The 20,194-nt window shown below is 46.9% G+C and overlaps 1 protein-coding gene across 32 annotated transcripts in view; it reads left to right on the top strand.

Annotated features, from left to right (window-relative positions):
• Positions 1 to 20,194, top strand: part of PTPRS (protein tyrosine phosphatase receptor type S) — a 251,694-nt gene that overhangs the window by 142,739 nt on the left and 88,761 nt on the right. For all 32 annotated transcript variants that reach the window (XM_043502577.1, XM_038383799.2, XM_043502564.1 and 29 more), the window contains exons 3-5: positions 1,588 to 1,733; positions 2,928 to 3,069; positions 19,072 to 19,260. In XM_043502577.1, the coding sequence (XP_043358512.1) occupies positions 1,588 to 1,733; positions 2,928 to 3,069; positions 19,072 to 19,260 (477 nt within the window). The remainder of the gene's footprint in view (positions 1 to 1,587; positions 1,734 to 2,927; positions 3,070 to 19,071; positions 19,261 to 20,194) is intronic.

Here is a 20,194-nt window from a genome sequence, read left to right as displayed (position 1 = left end):
CCCCTGCAGCAGGGTCCAGGATCCGGATCGGGGCTGCCACCTGGCCCTACACAGCAGAGGTCAGGATTGGCGCCCAGCTCCACACAACAGGGTCCAGGATCCCTGCTGCCCAACCCCACAGGCCACCTGGGCACTCCATTCCTGGCCCCACTCTGTGGAGGGGTCTCTGGGCTGGGGGTGCTGGGCATAGCGATGTGGGTAGGATGTGTGTGAGGGGTGCTGTAGTTTTCAACCTGTGGCACAGGTAACACTGCAGCCCACAATGATTAATAGGTTGAGAACCACTGTTCTAGATAGATTCCTCCTTGTCTAGCCCTCCTCCTGCCAGAAGCCCCTTGACTCTTTCTTTCCTTGCTTGTAATGTTTACCCAGTCTTCCCCTCTCCCTCTTCCTTCAGAGGTGCTCTTGAAGGCTGTCAGGCTTGGAGGGGAGTCACTGTCTAGGGAAGGATAAAACCCAGCCACAGCTGTGAATGGGTTTTTTTTTTAATCAGGCATCCCTGCATCTCTGAGCAGCTGGATGTGAGAGGCGTTTGAGGGGCTTTTGGATTCCTCTCTGAGCTGTGCAGATCCCCTGGTTTTGGGTTTAAAAGCCTGCAGAGTCTCCTTGGGGGAAAGCTGCAGGAGCAGTCCACAAACTCTGGCGCTGCACTCAGTTTTGACAGCTTGATTGTTTCAAGGGGTGATGAATTTGGTTTGTTGCTCTACATTGTCAGCTCGCTTTTCCAACGTACGGGGATGTGTGTGTGTATAAAAATACACATGCGCGCACACACACAAAAATGGGTCACATACTTCCTAGCTTCTGTAGGCTAAGCATGTGGCACATACCAGGGGCTCCTTGCATCCCTCTGTTCCCCCACAAGCTCCACCCTCCCATCCCTCTCTCTTTCAGGGACTCACTGCACCTCATCCCCACTCTCTCCCTGATGCCAGGGGCTCTGTGTGTCCCCCCCCATTCCTCCTGCCACATGCCATGTCCCCCTCCCTCCCCATACCATTGTCTTACATTCTCTGACTCTATGGCACGGGCTCTGTGTGCCCCCCATTCCCTCCATAGCAGTGTCCCTCATGCCCAAGCCATGTGGGTGAACCCCTATTTGCCCGCTGTTTTCGCCCATGCTCACCTAGATTCTCTTTATTCACCTCTGTGTGCCCCCTCTCCCATGCCAATGTCCTCCATTCTCCCCCTTTGCCAGAGGCTCTGGGTGCACCCCTGTTCTCCCATGCCTCCTAGGGGCTTCCCCTACTCCAGGGGCTTTGTGTTCCCCCACCAATTATAGCATTGCATATAGAGATACACCAATGGGTTGGTGTAAAGTTTCACGGGACATTTGAGTTCTGTTTTCTAAGTCACCAGAAAGAGACTTAGAACAAAGAAACAGGTGCCCCGTTTGTAAAACTGAGGGGCAGGGCAGCACCACAAAGGTGTCTCCTTGGAAACTAGTGCTTGATAGGCTCCATGGTAACTCCCCAGCTCTGCTAGATAGCCGTAATAGTATAAGCAATGGTGGATTTTTATTAACTACGACAGCTTCTTATAAGGGCTTGTCTACTGTTTGTTTGTTTGTTTGTTTGTTTTTTAAAGGTCCCCCTGAGTTCATTAAAAAACCAGTGGACCAAATTGGCGTGTCAGGAGGTGTGGCTTCTTTTGTATGCCAAGCAACGGGGGATCCCAAGCCCCGGGTCACCTGGAACAAGAAGGGGAAGAAAGTGAACTCACAGAGATTTGAGGTAAGAGACAGACTGGAACTATGTGAGTCCACGCGGCTGCCGTCAGAGTTGTGACTGAAGCAGGTATAGACATACCTGAGCTAGCTTTGATCTAGCCGCAGCAGCATGGTCTTTACAAGCCCAGCTGGGACCCTAGGTATGTACTTGAGCAACTAGTCCATGCTGCTGCAGCTTCACTGCTGTTGTTACTGGAACTAGCTAGTTCAGAGTTAGCTCAGGTACATCGACACATGCTGTCATCGTCACATCGCTGATTGACGTGTCGACATTAGTGTGTGTGTAAGTAGTAAAAAGAGCAAAGCAGACATAAAGCAGCTTTGTTACATGAATTCCCTAAGGTGTCAATAAAAGTGTGTGTGTGGGGGCGGGGGAGTTGTGAGTTCTCAGCCTTTAACAGCTGGGAGGCTTAAGCTGTGTGATTTTTGCAAAATGAGAGGATACTAGGCACATTTGTTGCCTCTTTTTAAGTGTCTATTATAAAGCTGCTTCTTCCTCTCCACCAAGAAACACAAGATGGACTGGCCCTTTTAATCTGACGTTTTTCCAGCTCAGCCAACTCTTTAAATACACCTTCCCTACCCCGTCCATTTTTATTTATTTTTTTTTAATGTTTACCACAGCCCAGGGTGAACATTACTGGCATTCCAGGCCAGACCCAATTTATTTGTAATATCTAAATAAGAGTGTGTGGCAGGGCAAGGAGAGGGCAATAGTCATATTTTGACACCCTTAGCCTTGACCCACAATGGGACCTCTACCCTGCTAGCCGGCTGTGGGTTGGGAGGGACATTCTGACGTCTGCTCTTTGGGCAGATCGGGTAAAGAGGGGGCTCAAATATTTCATTCTGTTTTTGCGCTCCTGTCTCTGCATCCCCATACTCCTGCAAAGGCTCATCATTTCACTGGTGTTCCAGGGCTTTTGGCTGAGTAGGGGAGCTTTCGTTGAATGAAAAGGGCAGAGGGGTCAGGTGCGATTCAATCCTGTAATCACAGGTCTTGATGCAGAGCCTGTTGAAGCGAGTGCAAAGACTGTCATTGTCTTCCGTGAGCATTGCGGCAGGTCTTGAGGGAGAAATGCAGAACTGATGGGCAGGAAGGGGGGGCTGCTGTAGCCGGATCGATGTGTGGGCAAGACCAAGCATGCCCAGGGCCCGGGCCTTGTACTCAATCCCTCTGTCTCCCTTTCTGTCTCAGACCATTGAATTTGACGAGAGTGCGGGTGCTGTCCTGAGGATCCAGCCCCTCCGGACTCCCAGGGATGAGAATGTCTACGAGTGCGTCGCCCAGAATGCTCATGGGGAGATTACCGTCCATGCTAAGCTCACCGTTCTCCGAGGTAAAGAGCACGCTGCCATGTCGGTGCAGGGCTGCTGGCAGGGTGAAGGATACCCGCTCTCTGGGTGATGAGGTCTTCCTGCTGCAGTTCCCCCTTCCTGACCCCTTTTCTCCCCATCCGTTCTGCATTAAGACAGAAAATATCATCTTGCTTCTATATAAATCCATGGTACTCCCACACCTTGAATACTGCATGCAGATGTGGTCACCCCATCTCAAAAGATACATTGGTGTTGGGAAAGGTTCAGAAAACGGCAACAAATGTGATGAAGGGTATGGAATGGCTTTCATATGAGGAGAGATTAATAAGACTGGGACTTCTCAGCTTGGAAAAGAGTTGACTAAGGGGGGATATGAAGGAGGTCTATAAAATTATGATGGGTGTGGAGAAAGTAAATAAGCAAGTGTTATTTACTCCTCATAATACAAGAACTAGGGGCCACCACATGAAATTAATAGGCAACAGGTTTAAAACAAACAAAAAGAAGTATTTTTTTTTACACTACGCATAGTCAACCTGTGGAACTCCTTGCCAGAGGATTCTGTGAAAGCCAGGATATAACAGGGTTCAAAAAAAAAAAAGATAAATTCCTGGAGGATAGGCCCATCAGTGGCTGTTTGCCAGGAGCTGGGAATGAGCGACAGGGGATGGATCCCTTGATGATTCTCTGTTCTGTTCATTCCCTCTGGGGCACCTGGCATTAGCCACTGTTGGAAGACAGGATACTGGGCTAGATGGATCTTTGGACAGACCCAGTATGGCCATTCTTTTGTTCTTACAAAGTTGCCATACGAATAGTGGGGCTGAGGCACAAATGCCCACCTTTGCCTGTTCCCAAAGCATCACTGATTCTGGGGAGCAGCAGTGGGAGTGCACCTCACCTGTCTGGGGTAGTATATTAAGGGCAGCTCGCTGGGAGTGGCTCTGTTTGCAGCTGGGTGGGAGAAGCTCCCCACTTTGTGACTACGTTCCCCAGCACCTGTGGCAATGTTTCTCCTCAGTTTCGCAGGAACTGTGCCCAGCCATCTCTGCATAGATGGGGCTGTGCTGGGACATTCTCGCTCTTGCTCGCTCCTTTCCTCCCTCAAATGCTTCAGGTGGCCTTTCTGTCTCAGCCCTGCTCTGTCCTGTCCCATGGAAACTCCCTTCTCAGGACGTTTATGGACAGCTCAGGAAGACTCCATCGTTCTCTGAAGTCTAATCCCTGTCATCCAGGGTCCCAAGAGAGCACCTATCGTTTGATGTAGTGAGGCTGAGCTCCTGCGTGACAGGCTGCTATCCAATTCCCTTTCCTTGTCCAGGTCCCTTCCTCCCCTGTTCTCCCTTGGGCTCCTTCTGGCCTTTGCCTATACCGGTGGTTCTCAGCTGGGGATCCAGGCCCCCAGGGGGGCTATGAGCAGGTTTCAGGGGGTTTATATACAGAAAAACAGTTATGGCAGCCCATGTGGGCCGTTGAGTTTCCATAGCATGTTGGGGAGGGTGGGGTGGGGGGAGCTCAGAAAGAAAAAGGATGAGAACCCCCAGCTTATGCCACATTCTCCCTCAAGACCCTGTCTGCCGTTTGTCCTCTCATACCAGTCCCCACTGTAAGGGATATATCTACAGACTCTTGTTATGTTTCATCCGTTTGAAACATTCTCTGTGAGCACAGTGTGTGTTTTGGGGCCTGGCGGGGGAGTAAGGGTGTGTGTGTGCAGGGCCCGCTGTCGTTATTCTCCTGCTTTTCATGCCTCCAGATGTTTCCTGCCTACTGGGTGGTTATTTATTAGTCCCAGAAATCTAAAACCACTACAACATGGAACAAAGCCAACCTGCTAACAGAAATGAACCCACTTTTGGGGAGGAGATGCTAGAGTTTCTTGGTTCAGACAAGAAGAGCTTGTATATCATCCTGATGGGAAGGCCCTATAGGGAATGGTGTGTACACTGGCTGGGAGGGTGTTCCCAGCAGGTGTTGCCATAGGGAACGGTGTGGGAGCCCTGCTTGGGTGGGGAGCTCCCAAGAGGAAATGCTGTAGGAATGTATTGGATGTATGGGTCCTTCCAGTAGGAGCACTGGTTGTGCAGCTGCTTCTACATCTTTAGTGATAGATTTAGGAGTTCCCAGCCAGCCTCATGGCAGAGCATGGAATACGAGCTCCCAGCCCAGAAGGCTGTAGGGATCTCTGTCAGTTGCAAAGTATTCCTCCCGGTAGCTTTTAAAGTACTTTTGCTGAATGGCCCATGAGCAAGTTCCTAATTCATAGATGCGTAGGCCAGAAGGGACCATTGTGATCATCTAGTCCAGTGGTTCTCAAACTTTTTGGATCGCATGCCCCTTGTTTGTGTCTGTAGTAATTTACACCCCCACCCCTTCCACCACACAGGTACATCTACTGCTAGATGTGGTGGGATGCTTCACTTGAATCTGTTTCGACATCTTTGTTTTTTCACTCGAGTTATTTTTTTTTTCTTGTGGCATGAATGGTCCGTGCTTACAATTAAACGGGCACAATGCGTTGTAGCAAATGGATTCAGGTTCAGATGGCAATGACTTTGCATAATGCTAGGCAAGCTTCACAGAAATCCATCAAAATGCCCAGCGCCATCTAAAGACAAATGCACAACTCCATCGGAGGGCCTGATATGTCTGGATGAATCAGCGTTGCTAGTTTTTGCTGCGAATAAAATGTGCACAGTCAGAGCAAGGGAGGGCAAGCAGGGGCACGCACCCCTCCCCCATCCATGGGGGCAACGCACTTCTCTGGTGTTGGGCTGGGGCAGGAGATGACTGCTCCTCCAGCCGTGGGGCCGCAGATGGAGAGTCAGCTCTTCTGGCCACCAGGGGAGAGCAAGCTCCTCCAGCCTCAGGGGTGTAGAAAGTGCCCCTCCAAAAGCAGCCAGATTTATATTGCTGTGCATGTCCCTGTGCATAGTAAGGTGGATGTTCGTTTTTTTTTTCCTCCTGAAGTTTCTCATGCCCTCCCCTCTGAATAAATTCCACACACCCCACTTTGAGAACCTCTGATCTAGTCTGACTTCCTGTATACACAGGCTGGAGAACTGCCCCTGCATAATTCCTAGAACAGATCTTTTAGAAAAACATCCGATCTTGATGTAAAAATTGCCAGTGAGGGAAAATACACTAAGACCCTTGGTAAATTGTTCCAAATGTTAATGACCTTCACTGTTAAAAGTGTACCTCTTATTTCCTGTCTGAATTTGTCTAGCTTCAGCTTCCTGCTATTGGATTGTTTTATACCTTTCTCTGCTACACTGAAGAGCCCGTTATCAAATATTTGTTCCTCATGTATGTACTTATAGACTAATCAAGTCACCCCGAATCTTCTCTTTGTTAAGCTAAATAGATTGAGCTCCTTGAATCTATCACTATAAGGTAGGTTTTCTAATCCTTTAATCATTTTCTTGGCTCTTCCGTGAACTCTCTCCAATTTATCAGCATCCTTCTTGAATTATGCATGCCGGAACTGGACACAGTATTCCAGCAGTGGCTGTACCGGTGCCAAATACAGAGGCAAAATAATCTCTCCAATCATACTTGAGATTCTCCATTTATGCATTACCTGTTTTGGCCACGGTGCCATACTTGGAGGTCATATTCAGCTGATTATCCACCACCACCCGCAAATCTTTTGAAGAATCACTGTTTCCCAGGATAGAATCCTCTATCCTGAAAGTTTTTTTACATTCTTTGTTCCTAGGTATATACATTTACATTTAGCCATATTAAAACGCACATAATTTGTTTGCATCCAGTTTATCAAACAATCCAAGTTGCTCTATATCAGTGATCCATCCTTTTCTTTATTTGCCACTCCCCCAATTTTTGTGTCATTTGCAAACCATATCAGGGATAATTTTATGTTTCCTTCCAGGTCATTTATAATAGTGCTAAATAGTGTAGGGCCAAGAAGCAATCCTTCTGAGACCTGACTAGAAACACACCACTCAGTGATGATTCCCTGTTTACAATTGCTTTTTGAGACCTATTAGTTAGCCATCTTTTAATCCATTTAATGTGTGTCTTGTTAATTGTATATTGTTCTAGTTTTTTAATCAAAATATCATGTGCTGCTAAGTCAAATGCCTTACAGAAGTCTAAATATGTTACATCAACACTATTATCTTTATCAACCAAATTTGTAGTCTCATTAAAATAAATCAGTTTAGTTTGACAGGCTCTATTTTCCATAAAACCATGTTGATTGACATTAATTACATTACCATCTTTTAATTCTTTATTAATTTAGTCCCAAATCAGCTATTCCGTTATCTTGCTTGGGATCAATGTCAGATTGACAGGCCTATAATTACTCGGATCATCCCGTTTCCCTTGTTAAACATTGGCACAATGTTAGCTTTGTTCCAGTTTTCTGGAATTTTGCCAGTGTTCCAAGACTTATTGAAAAGCAACATTAATGGTCCAGTGAGCTCCTCAGCCAACTCTTTTAAAACTCTTGGATGCAAGTTATTTTTAAAATGTCTAACTTTAGTAGCTGCTGTTTAGTAGCTGTTGTATCCTCCAGAGATACAAGTGGAATGGAAAGAGTGTTCTCATCATCAAATGATGACTACATCATGTATTTTTCCCAAATACAGAACAGAAATATTTATGGAACATGTCTTTCTTTTCTGCATTATTATTGATAATTTTATCATTTCCATCTAGTAATGGACCAATGCCATTGTTAGGATTCTTTTTGCTCCTAATATATTTTAAAAACTTATTATTATCATCCTTAACTCTGCTGACCATAAATTTCTCCTTGTGTCCCTTTGCTTCCCTTGTCAGTTTTCTATAATTCCTAGCATCTGATTTATATTAATTGCTATCAACTTCCTCATCCTTCCATTTATTATGGGGTGTTTTTTTAAAAAAAAAATTTGTAGCTGCCTTCACTTCCCCTCTAAGTCTCTAAGTTTTTTAACCAGTACTGCCTTCTTCCTCAGTTATGGCTTTTGGGGCATCTAGTAAGGTGTTCTTAAACAATTCCCAATTACCATGCACAATGTTCTGATTAAATTCTTCTTCCTAGCTGATTCAGCCATAATTGTTTTCAGCTTTTATTGTTTTCAGCTATTATTGTTCTGGACTTTTTTTGTTTGCATATTATAAATGTAATCAAGTCATGATTATCTAAGCTGCCATTAATTTTTAGATCTGCGGTCAGATCCTCTTTATCTATCAAGACAAGGTCTAATATAGAATTCCCTTGTGTTGAGTGCAACACTTTTTGAGTTAGGAACTTGACATGTATAGTATTTACATAGTCCAAGGATGTTTTAGTACTGGCAGCATGAGACTTCCAGCATATGTCCCTCAAATTAAAGTCTCCCAAGATCACACAGCTTTTTTCCTGTACTTTATAGTTATGTGTGTAAGGAGCCAGTCATCCTGTTCTCTAGTGTGACTTGGTGAGCTGAATTTATGCGCAGGTTCCCAATTTACTGTGGTGAACAAAGACCTAACACAAAGTTCACGTAGCAAAGCACCTCCACCTGTGATAGGGAGCACCCTCCTGCTGTCCAGCTGGTGGCCTTCTGTTGTCAAAATGCCAGCTGTCTTTGAAATAGACAGATCCATGGCCCAATCACAACTGGCCCCCTTCGTGCAGGTGTCTCCTTGCTACTCTCCTGACGCCATTCATGCAGCCCTGTTTGTCTCTGTCACCCGCCTAGCACCCTTCATGCAGGTGTCTCTGAGTCTCAATGTCACTCCTACATTTCTTCACCACGTGGCACTTAGTACTATCAGCAGCATGTGGCAGGTTGTTGCTCCCTGTAGAATCTGTGGCATCACGGCTTAGGAAGGCCACTCTCTGACAAGATGGCACCTGTCTCTGAGTGCCACTGAGCGGTCTGGAGCTGCATTCAGTAGGGTGCCACTAATTTCTGAGGAGCTGTGAAGGTTCCTGAGGAAGGTGCCTTTGTAATAGTTCCTGAGGAGGAGGTTTCCAATACTTGAGATTAAGAGGAAGCAGCAGAGTGAGCATTTGTCCTGCAGTCCTGGTCCTAGCGAAGACTCTGGATTGCCCTGGCAATGGGAACATGCTGTTTCCGACAGAGGAGCTGCATCATTCAGGTAATGAGGAGCTGTGCTTGGCAGCGGGGCTCCTTGCATGCACCGTGTGACAATGGCTCCTCAGGTACCGGCATCAGATAAGTGTCAGCGAAACAGACAACAAAACAGGAGCTTGCCTCTCCTGGTTGCCTGACTCATTATGCGTGTAGCCAGGCCCAGCGGAGCCCCATTACTGCCGGCACCTCTCCAGCATACCTGTGGCATGCTGCTCAGAAAGCTCTAGCTCTCTGCGCCCACCAGGACCTTGTTAGGTGCCTGTATTAGCTGGCTGGTGGGAGGGCAGCTTGGATCCCCACATAATGAAATCTGAGTGGCGGAGAGAAAGAGCGAGTGAGGTGATGAGCGGGAAGCTTGGGAGGCAGACGGGGCTGCAGATTCTTTATAGATTTCTCTGCCCTCCCCCCCCCCCCCCGCCCACTCCTCTCTCCTCCTCAGTTGAAGTTATTCTTCTCCTGACCTTTCCTTGGCTTTCAGACAGCAGAGATTGACTTCTCTTTACCCTGTGCTGGACCCATTTGTAAGTGCTGGGAGAGTTAAAAGGACAAAGCATGAATCCATTAACCTCTACAATCACAGAGAGAATCTGAAAGATAGCATGCTGGCATCTATTTCTCCTTTCCTCCGCCTCCCTCTCCTCCTCTTTCCTTGTGTCCCTCATTCCTGTCTTTCTCACCCATAGAACAGGCCCCCAGTAGCCTAATGCTTAACATAAGGCCAGAGGCTGCCGTGCAGACGGGAGGCATACGTGACCTGTCACTTGCAGAAGCTGCTACTCTAGCGCACCGTTGACTGTGGAAACATGGGACCCAGCATTGACTGGCCATGCGGGAATGGGATAGCAGTCATTCTGCAGTGTGCCAGCTCCCTTGCGGTGGGCATGCTCAGATACACATGTGCACGTTCATGTCATGCACAGGTCTGAGCAGTTACAGGGTTCCCAGGGCACCTGTGCAGACAGTCAGAGGAACAGAAAGAGAGGGCACCCTCCCCATTTGATGCTTCAGGGGTTAGAGGTAGCCCCCTTTGCCTGTACACTGGGGAATCAGCTGCCCCAGGATCAGACCCCTGACACGCCTGATGTCTTGGAGGCTGCGCCCAGCAGATAAGAGGTTGTGTCCTTTTGGTCAAAAGCAGGAAGCAAAGGTATGTCAGGAGCAGAAGCACTCAACAGCTCCTCACTGAACAGACCCCATGGTGGCTACCATTCAACTTCCAGTAGTGTCTTTCTGACTCCAGCCAGGCTGGCTGGTTTGTCTTTCCTGCTCCATTTCCCAAGGGATCTGAGCCTTGGGAGAACTCTAGGTAGGACCCTTGCGGTCCCTTCTAACTCTGTGATTCTAAAGAGTGACTGCTTTTTCCCACGTGGCCAGAGTTTGTGCCTGCAAAGCTGGCCCTGCTGGGTGTGGAGAATGCAATAGAAACTGGGGAGGTTTTGAAAGTGTTTTTCAGTTGTTGTTGACTCTAGCTGTTGACATTCTCCATGGAAGCCTACAGAGAAGGAAAGGTGGTTGGCACAAGCACCCCACTTCCAGGCTGTGGAGTTTCTCCAGGCTCCACATACATGGGAGGGTTTTTTTTCCCCCGGCATAAGCAGATTGTATTTTTCCATCCCCTTCTTCAGACAGCACAGGAGGAGCAGCCAGGGACAGACGTTTGCTACAGCAGGCTGGGCAAATGCACAGCACACCCAGACTGCCCTCATGCCATCATGTCCAGGAACAGCCTAGGGTGAGTGACTGCTCTGTACCTGATGCAACTGTCTGTCTAAATGCCCTTCAGCATCAGGAGGCAGCAGGCTTCATGGCTGTGTTGAGGACAGACTGTGAAATTGAGGGAGAGAGAGAGAAGCTGGTGTTGGAGGAGCAGAAGAGGTTTAAGGAAGAATATGTGCAGGGTGAGAGGTAGCTGAGGAAGATAATTAGGAAGGAACAAGGAAAAGCAGTGGGGAAGGATCTGGGGTTAGCTTTGAGATGGGGCTTAAATTCAGGCAGAGCTGTCCAGAGTGGAGCTCTGGTAAATGTTTTCAAACCTGCGGGGCAGAAGTCCTGGGAAATACTCTCTGAGAATTTGAGCCACAGAGAGAAAGGAGCTGGGTCTAGAGAGGGAGGCTGGTTAAAAGGGAAGGAAGTAGCTGGGCAAAGATGTTAGCTCTCCAGCGAAGGATGCTGTGGGCAGAGAGTCATGCATGCAAACACACAAAGAAGTTGGAACTGATGGCCAGAGAGCAAGATCAAGGGGAAGGCAATTCTCTGTCGAGTGACTGTGTCCTCTCCCAGACACACATGGGCCTGGTATACATGACTTCTGAAAGCTGGAATTGGACTGTACTTTTCATAGCCATTCATTCCAGCATCCACTCTGGCTGTCTGCTCAAGGATTTTCTTTATGCCTCTACAGGATGGAGGGGAATTGGCTTGGTAGTGTAAACCCAGACTCCTAGGAACCAAGGGATTAAATCCGAACAGGGTCAATTTCATCCTTCACCCTGCAGGAGTTGATACATTGAGTTCCATGCAGTTCACCCTTTTGTGTGTAGCTTTTAGATGCAACTTGAAAAAACAAACTTCTATCACCTCCACATGGATCTTGTAAGAGTAGATGTTTGGCCCAGTAAGTGTCAGAGGATAAAATTCCCCTGTCCCCACAACTTGTACAACACTGTGTACTGGCTACAATCATCGCTCCCTAAAATGGGCTGTACTTTGGAAAACTCTGAGATGAAAGTGTCTATATAAATCTGAGCTCTCTTATAACTATTAGGGAAACTTGGCAGAACCTGCTATAGGCAAGGTTGCAAAACTCTCTCCATTGCAACACCTTGTTTTTTTGCAGGTGCTCGTAATTTTCCTAAACAGTCAAATTTTGTGTTGAAGTTTTCTACACATGATCCCTACCCAAAGGTAATGCCCGTGTGGGCATGTGGAAAGCTCAAGCAAAACCCCATCTGCCGTTTTTTGAGATCAACGAAGCAGTGACTGGTGAAGCTGGGAGTGGAAATTTGGGTGGGACCAAATTTAAGTGGATGGGCAATGACCAAAGATCGGACATTGTAGCAAATCTCTGGGGGGCAGGATTGTAGGGGGATGACTGGGTTCAGAGAAGGGATATGAGTGCATGGAGCCTGGGTGCTGGGCTGGCCAGTGAAGAGGAGTGATCCCCATTGGGCAGGCATGGATTAAGCCAGGGCAGCAGAGGCAGGTTGGCACCTATGCAGGGCCCAGCTATCACCAGATTTGTCCAGGGCTGGGAGAAGTTTACAGCTCTGGGCAGAGGCAGCAACGGGGCAGGCTAGGCTGGTTCTCTGCTCCCTGCCACCCATGGCATTCCACAGATCGTCTGAGAGCCCACTCTTCAGCTAGGTGTTCCTGATCCACAACCTGATGGAAGTTGGCTTCTGCATTCACACAGGCTCAGATTTGGGTGGGCCTGGTTATTATCGGGGTGAGCCATGGCCCAACTATGTCTATGCCCATGCAGTGGAAATAAATAAAATAATACTTTTTCAGTTTTGAATGCACAATCGAAAATGTTGAGTCCAAAAGGGGCATACTTTAAAAGAGTGACGTTTGCATTTTTTTAAAAATTGCTTCACTAACTTTTTAAAAGCTCTCACCAGATTTTCTTCAAAATTGACTTGTTTGGTAGATCTTGCTTTGACCTAAAAATTAAGCCAAGTCGGAAGAAAATTAGTTCATAGATGGAGGTTAGAAGGGACCACTGTGGTCATCTAGCCTGACCTCTGGTATAACATAGGCCATAGAACTTCCCCGGGATAATTCCTTCTTGAAATAAAGCATATCTTTTAGAAAAACATCCAATCTTTATTTTAAAAAATGATGCATAGGTATAGAAAGGCATGCTTAGCCTGCAATGCTGCAATAGCAGATTCAAGTAATCAGACTGGTGCCCTTTGCCTACAAGCGTGCAAGTTTCTAATGGCGTTGCTAGGCACCAGTTGGCTTTTGCTGGCTGGTCTTGTCAGTTATAAGATTGTGTGGTCGCCTGTTTTTTTTTTTCTTTCTCTTAAAAAGGCCAAAAACCTAGGAAACGAAGCGCCAAAAAAAGAATATAGTGTAATGAAGCGTTATGGTTCTGTAGCTAAACTCTTAAGTCAGAATATATGAAATGGAAGGTTGGACACACAACTGTGCCTTAAGATAGTCTTCAGTTATATAATTACAGGGACCCTCTCATTCTGCGGAGTCCTAGAGCCTGGACTGCAGCCTGAATGCAGAAGTCTACACAGCAATGAAACAGCCCCACGTCCTGAGCCCCACAAGCCCAAGTCGGCTAGCATGGGCCAGGCGTGGGTGTCTAGTTGCTGTCTAGACATAATCAGTGTCACAGCTAAATACAAGAGTGGAACAGATAAGGAGATAACACATGTTGCAAGAGACCATTCAAGCTGAAGTGGGCAGGTAACATCTCTACAGTTGTGAGACAAAGGAGGGTTAGTGTGTTACAGATTGTAGTAATGAGCTATATATCCAGTGTCTTATTAAATCCATTAATGTTGGTGTCAAGCAGAGTTATGAATTTCAATCTCCCAGGCTCATCTTCTGAAGGTGTTGGGCAGTTTTGCTTTGAGGATGAGGACTGAGAGGTCAGACATGGAGGGATCGTTCTGTGAAGGTGTTCGTCTGTGGGGGATAGGGTGTTTTTGCCTTATATCATTTTTCTGTGTGAGCTCATTGTGGAGCACAGTGATTGTCTCATTTCTCCCTCGTGGTGGTTGTTGGGGCATCTAATGCACTGGATGAGATACAAAGTGAAATAGTATGTGATCAGCATCTCAAAGGCATATCACGCACACACATGCAGGGGATGAGAGCTAGCTCTGGGTGCTCGTGGCCTTATGAGCAAGGTGCAGGAATGGGACTTGACAGACTTGGGTTCTTCTCTTCCTGGCTTTGCTGCAGACTTTTGGTGTGATTTTGGGCAAGTCGCTTCTGCTTTCTGCGCCTGCTTCTGCAGTGGTGATAATTGGGGGGGGGGCGATGTGAGGCTTACTTTATTAACATACATCAAATGCTATGAGATCCGGGTGTCTGCAGAGAAGGGCAAAGTGTTACTCTCACTTCTAAAAAGAAAAGGAGGACTTGTGGCACCTTAAAGACTAACAAATTTATTTGAGCATAAGCTTTCGTGAGCTACAGCTCACTCACGAAAGCTTACGCTCAAATAAATTTGTTAGTCTCTAAGGTGCCACAAGTACTCCTTTTCTTTTCGCGAACACAGACTAACACGGCTGCTACTCTGAAACTCTCACTTCTGCATTTCCTGACTTCCAGGTGCTTGACTATGCATCCTTCAAGTTGCTTCAGCATAGCATTTAATACATAGCGCACGCACCTTTTAAATGATTAAACAACCATGCTGACCCCGGGGAAAAGAGCAGCAGCAAACCCCCGCTTTATCTCTCTTCCTCATCCTCATTTCCAGCACAGTTAATTATCTGAACACAGAGCTGCCACCTTCCAGAGCGACAAGGAGATGGAGACTATGAGTGCTTTTGCTTGCTAGTCCGTGATCTCGGCGTTATTTGTATGATTGTGTGCGTGTGAGCGCATGCGCCCTAGACGGTCTGATGCATTTTTTTCCCCCAGTGCAGAGCATGTCCTCTGGTAGGATTTATTATAAATGAATACTGAAGTACCCTCTCCTTTCCCCTGCACTTTCTCATGCTACTTTGTTCAGTGGCCTTGAGGTAATTCACCAGCTTTTCCCCAGGGGAGGCCTTTTAAACCATTAAATCCAAGAGCAGGTATGAACAAGGTGCTTGGGAGAGACTAATCATACAGCAAGCACAACACCTGAAAATGTTTTCCTACAAAGCCAGCGTGAGTCAGCTGCAGATATTTGCCCAGAAGTGTCCTCCAGGTTTCTTCATCTTGCATCATGAGTCCTCTGTTCTCGGAGACACTTGGACTACTTTTAGAAATAGAACTCGCAGTCCAAGCCAGGCAGTTTGTAGCAGGTGTGGTTTGGTGTCTGGCGACTGGGAAGAGGGGTGTGTTCATGTCTTTGTGGGGATTGAGCTGATTGCATTATTGCATGGAATCCAGTTGTTAAGGGATGAAGAACAGTCTCACTTTCCTGGCAGGAAGGAAATCCTAGCACTTGAATCAGGGGAATATGCTGTGTTCGGAGATGCTTCCTCTGCTGATCTGATCCTCAAATCTGATCACGCCTCTATCCGTGGTTGTTTTAATTAAACTCAGAGGAGTTCTGCACAGTGTGCTGCAAGATTAACATTTTTGTTTAATTAGAAACACTCAGTAATAATAGTTGTACCAGGCCTCCCCCAACGCGTGCACACTCTTACACTCACACACGCACCCTGCCAGTCAAGAGGGCTATTCTCTCTGCGGATTAATTGGTTTGTGAAATTAACAGATTCGGGTTTGAGCCCGGTGGAGTAGCATCTCCAGGAAACAGAATGCGAGCGGTAATCAATAATGATGTCATCTTCAGCCAATCAGACATCGGCTACTTTAACAACATGCAACAGCCTGTTTAAAAAATGGAAGGGAATACATTAAAAGCCTGGCTGAAGTGGGCGTAGGCAAAGCAGTTCCCAGGCTGCATCTTTGTCCTGAACTCACTCTTGGATGGGCCTGCATAGCGCAGCAGATATGAGCTGCAGGAATGCATGCTGTTCAGAGACTGCTGTAATACCCAGCCACAGCTCGGTGAGCTAAGGACACGGTCTCTTGGTTTAGCTCAGTCCCTTAAATTTGTTTCTATATTCCAATACAGAAAGCAAATTAAGACCTTCCCTTGACTTTCTTTTGAGAGACTGTTTGGGGCTCCAGTCCTGCAAGTTGCCAAGTCTCTCTCACCTGGGAGTGGAGGGCTCCCAGCAGCATGCAGGATAGGGCCGGTAATCTGTGGCGTGTCCCAGCTGCTTTTATTATTATTAACCTTTTATTCAGGTAGCACCCAAAATCCCTAGCAATGGTTGGGGGACCCCTTGTGTTAGGAGCCACACAAAGATGTAGCGAGAGACAATCCCTGCCTGCTTGTGGAGTGGAAACAGGATAATACCGAGCCACTAAAAAAGCCCCTGTCAGCTAAGTATCCTAAAACACGTCACACACATGAAATCGCAAAACAATCTTGAGAGGGACCAGAAAAGGCTTATTAATATCCCCATTTTACCAGGTGGAGGGAAGAAATGGGGCACAGAAAGAGGACTTCTCCGAGGTCACAAAACAGATCTATAGCAGAGCCAGGGACAGAACCCAGCAGCCAATCTCACAGACCCCTAACCAGACTTTGAAACAGTGAGAGAAGTTCTTCTTTCTTCTGCCCCATGGGTGGATTTGATGCTATAAATGTGGGCTGGTGTGTTAAACTGTGGCAAGCTGCAACTGCAGTGCCATCCCTTAGGCCTTGTCTGCTCGCAGTGCTTGTGTGCTATAACGGTATCTGTTAGGAATGTGTGGTTTGTTTGTTTGTTTGTTTTAACTGAGATAGTTATAATCAGTACAGCTCCTAGTGTGGATGCAGTTGTATTGGTATAAAGGTGGCTAGTACACCAATATAACTTATTCCCCTTCCTGGATGGGAATGATAAAGCAGCTTTATACTGATAGACCAGCACCCACACTAGGGGATCTGTACCGCTTTAGCTACACTGCTAAGAAGTGATACAGTTTTTGTGTGCAAACAAGCCCTTCGCTTGTACGTTAACCTGATTTCTGCTTAGTGCTTCTCCCTCTTGACGGGTCAGTAGCTGTGAATGGACACAGCAGGCCCCCATTGCTCACTGGCATGCTCAGAGCAAGGAGGCTGCCTTTGAAAATTCAGACAGTCTAGGCATTTATACTGTTCATCACTGCGGTATCCGAGCACCTTTAATAATGACGTTTGTTAGGGCTTGCATAGTGCTCCACTGCTTCCAAGCACTGTACAAACCTTGACTCCATGCCCCAGTGATGTCCCCAGTTTTATAGATGCGGAAACTGCGGAACAGCAAAATGAAATAACTCACCTAAAACCAAACGCAGTTAGCAGAGCCAGCATTAGGACCTGGGAGTTGTGGCTGCCTCTCATCTAAAAGAGAGGGGGGGTAGGGGAAGAAGCAACAAGTCTAGGCTTCCAGTTCCTCTCTTTTGTCCCATTGTCCCTTGGGTTCAGCCGTATGTGTAGTACACAGCTTGGCCTGTGACCTGGGAACACAGCTGGGTGCGAGAAGGATGCAACCTCACCATTGCATTTGAAATTGTCTGCGATGTTTCACAACCCTGGGCATTGTAGGCTGGGATTTCAAAAGCATCCAGCGTCAGCGTATCTCTGCTGCCACCGCCAATGAAAACGCCCATTGTCTTCAGTGCAAGCAGATTTAGACCAACACTGCAGGCTTTGGAAAAATCCCATTCTTAAATTTTTGTGCTGTGCTCCCCCCCCCCCGGACTTGAACCCGAGGATCCCTGGACTCCTAATGCATCCACGTTGGAGTTAAAGGAGAATCTCTGTAAGCTGTCCCATGTTGCTTCTAGCCTCTTTGCAGGCTGTCAGGCATGAGGGGTGGCCCTCACTAGAAAAAATGGTGTGTCCTTAACTTGTGTTAGCCAACACATAGTACCTAACACAAGGTAAAATCCTAGGGAATGCAAGGCAGTCTGTAGTATTTAACCAGAGCTGGATGACAAAATTTAGCCAAAACAGTTGACGTTTCAGCTAAAAACAAAAATTGGGGGGGGGCGGCAAATTGTATCTATTTCAACAAAATGTCATTGGGAAAAACATTTTTTTAAAATGTCTGAGGCCTTCTTTTGACATTTTTTGAACGGAAATTTCAGTACATTTATTTTGAAATGCCATTTTGTTTTGAAATTTACTTATCATGTATATTAAAAATGGTTAAAATTGAAACAAAATGTTTTGACTGATCTACAATGACATTTTTCCCCCAGAATTTCATTTTATGGAAAATTTCAAAATTTTGAATTTTCGTTCTAATTTGAGATTTTTAATTCCTTCCCCCCCCCCAAAAAAAATCTCCACATTTTTTGTGGGATGGAAAATCCATTTTCCAAGTCACTCTAGGTTTTAACATGAGTTAGCATAGTGAAGACTATGGGGCAGCCTATCCAATGTTCGTTTTTACGAGTTAGCTAACTCGAGTTACGACTACACATTTTTCCCTAGGAAAGACCAGGTCTGGAGCAATACTCTAGACTAGGGACTGGCTTGCTGTGTTCCTAAACTGTGTCAGGGAAATCTCAGGGACAGGCAAGGAAGCTGCCACGGTCTGGCGCCGGTCCATGGGCCGGTCATTGAGAAACACTGGCCTAGAGGACAAGAGGGTAACAGCTTTTTTGTAGTTGTTGATGTGTCTCTCTTTTGTCCTAGAGTTGCAACAATTGAAATTAATAACCTTAAAAATCATGCTCTATCTGAAAGAGTTTTGCTTCCTGTTGTTACAAGTGTCCCATAAGGTAACTATAGCTGAAAGATATTTCTCGGCTAATTTCCACTGTTCGTTTGACATGACTTCACATATAGTCACTTTCACTCTTGTGCAGCTGGCCGATTTCTGAGGCTCTGTGGGCAGCGAGGGGAAGAAGAAATTAAAAAAAAAACAAAAAACAGGAAAACGTGACCTGTTCAGATTGTAATGTCTTTGACTCAGGGATTGTCTTTCTGCGTGTGCAGTGCCCTGCACAACAAGGCCTCGATCGCTGTTTGGAGCCGCTTGGCTGTAATACAAATAATTGTAAAGCCACAACAATTGGGATGGGGATTCCAGGGCCATATCTGAAAATATTTTGAACTTGCTCTTTGAAACGGATTGGGTTTCTTGCCGACAGTCTCTCTTTAGAGTATTTTGTTGAATTAAGCCTCCCCGCTACCACCCCTGATCTTGAAAGGGCACTAAACCAAGCCCCTCCTCCTTTGCTTTCCTTCCGCAGAAGACCAGCTGCCTTCTGGCTTCCCAAACATTGACATGGGACCCCAGCTGAAGGTGGTCGAGCGCACACGGACGGCCACCATGCTGTGCGCAGCCAGCGGGAACCCAGATCCGGAGATTACATGGTTCAAAGATTTCCTGCCTGTCGACCCAAGCGCCAGCAATGGAAGGATAAAGCAGCTGAGATCAGGTAAGATCTCCTTGCAAGCCCAGTAGGGAATGAACCCTAGGAGTGGCCCAAAAGAGAGTGCTCAAGCAGAGCTTTCTGGGCAGAATGGTGGCTGGTGTGAGCCAACCCTGCTGGCCTGTGGATTAGAACATAAGCAGTTCTACAGAAGATCTGGTAAAACAGCTCTGAGCTCCCCTAAGGTGGTTGAGTTGGAGGTGGTTTCCTTCATTTTCTTCATCATCTTCTGCACCCATCCCCCAAGTTGACTGAGAGGAAACCAAACCCCCCTGAGAACATGGTTCCCATCCCAGGAAAGCTGGTAATTTGGCAACTCTCTTGGAACGGTGCCCTGCCTAACCAGGGGGACCTAAAAGAGAGAAAGGAAGATACGGGTAACGGGGGGCAGGGAGAGGGTCATGCTCAGACATTGAGCTGTATAAATGAAGGAAGGAGGGTGACAGTTCAAGCGTGGCACTTTCTGTCCTATCCACATCGGAATCAGGACCACGGCCATGACAGCTGTGTATTGTCACAGCTGGGACAGTCCCATCCATGGTGTGGACGGGACCTTCCGCAGCCTGTGACAGAACCAGGGCTCTCATAGGATACCTTTGGTATCTAATCACTTTGGTCTGTCGCCTTCTCGAAGCCATCGCTGGAGAGCAGTTCTGTGCATTCTCACGTCAACCTTAGGTAGTGAGCGGCAATGCCTGATGGAGTGGTACTCCATGAACAGATGTACCCCAGCTCTGTGGCTGTTGTCAGTTCTGTCTTCCCCCATCTGTTCGTCCATGTGTCCTCTTTTGGTTTTGTGAACGTTAGTGTGGCATCTTTCATTGTTCACATTTCAGGAGCTGTTTGGACGCTTTGTGTGTGTGTGTGTGTGTGTGTGTGTGTGCATGTAAGTAAAATAACATGCATGTCTGTGCATGTGGTTTCATTTTTGAAAGCTACA

Source organism: Dermochelys coriacea, chromosome 25, assembly GCF_009764565.3.
Source record: "Dermochelys coriacea isolate rDerCor1 chromosome 25, rDerCor1.pri.v4, whole genome shotgun sequence".
NCBI lineage: Eukaryota > Metazoa > Chordata > Testudines > Dermochelyidae > Dermochelys > Dermochelys coriacea.
This window is presented reverse-complemented; position numbering and strand designations above follow the sequence as displayed.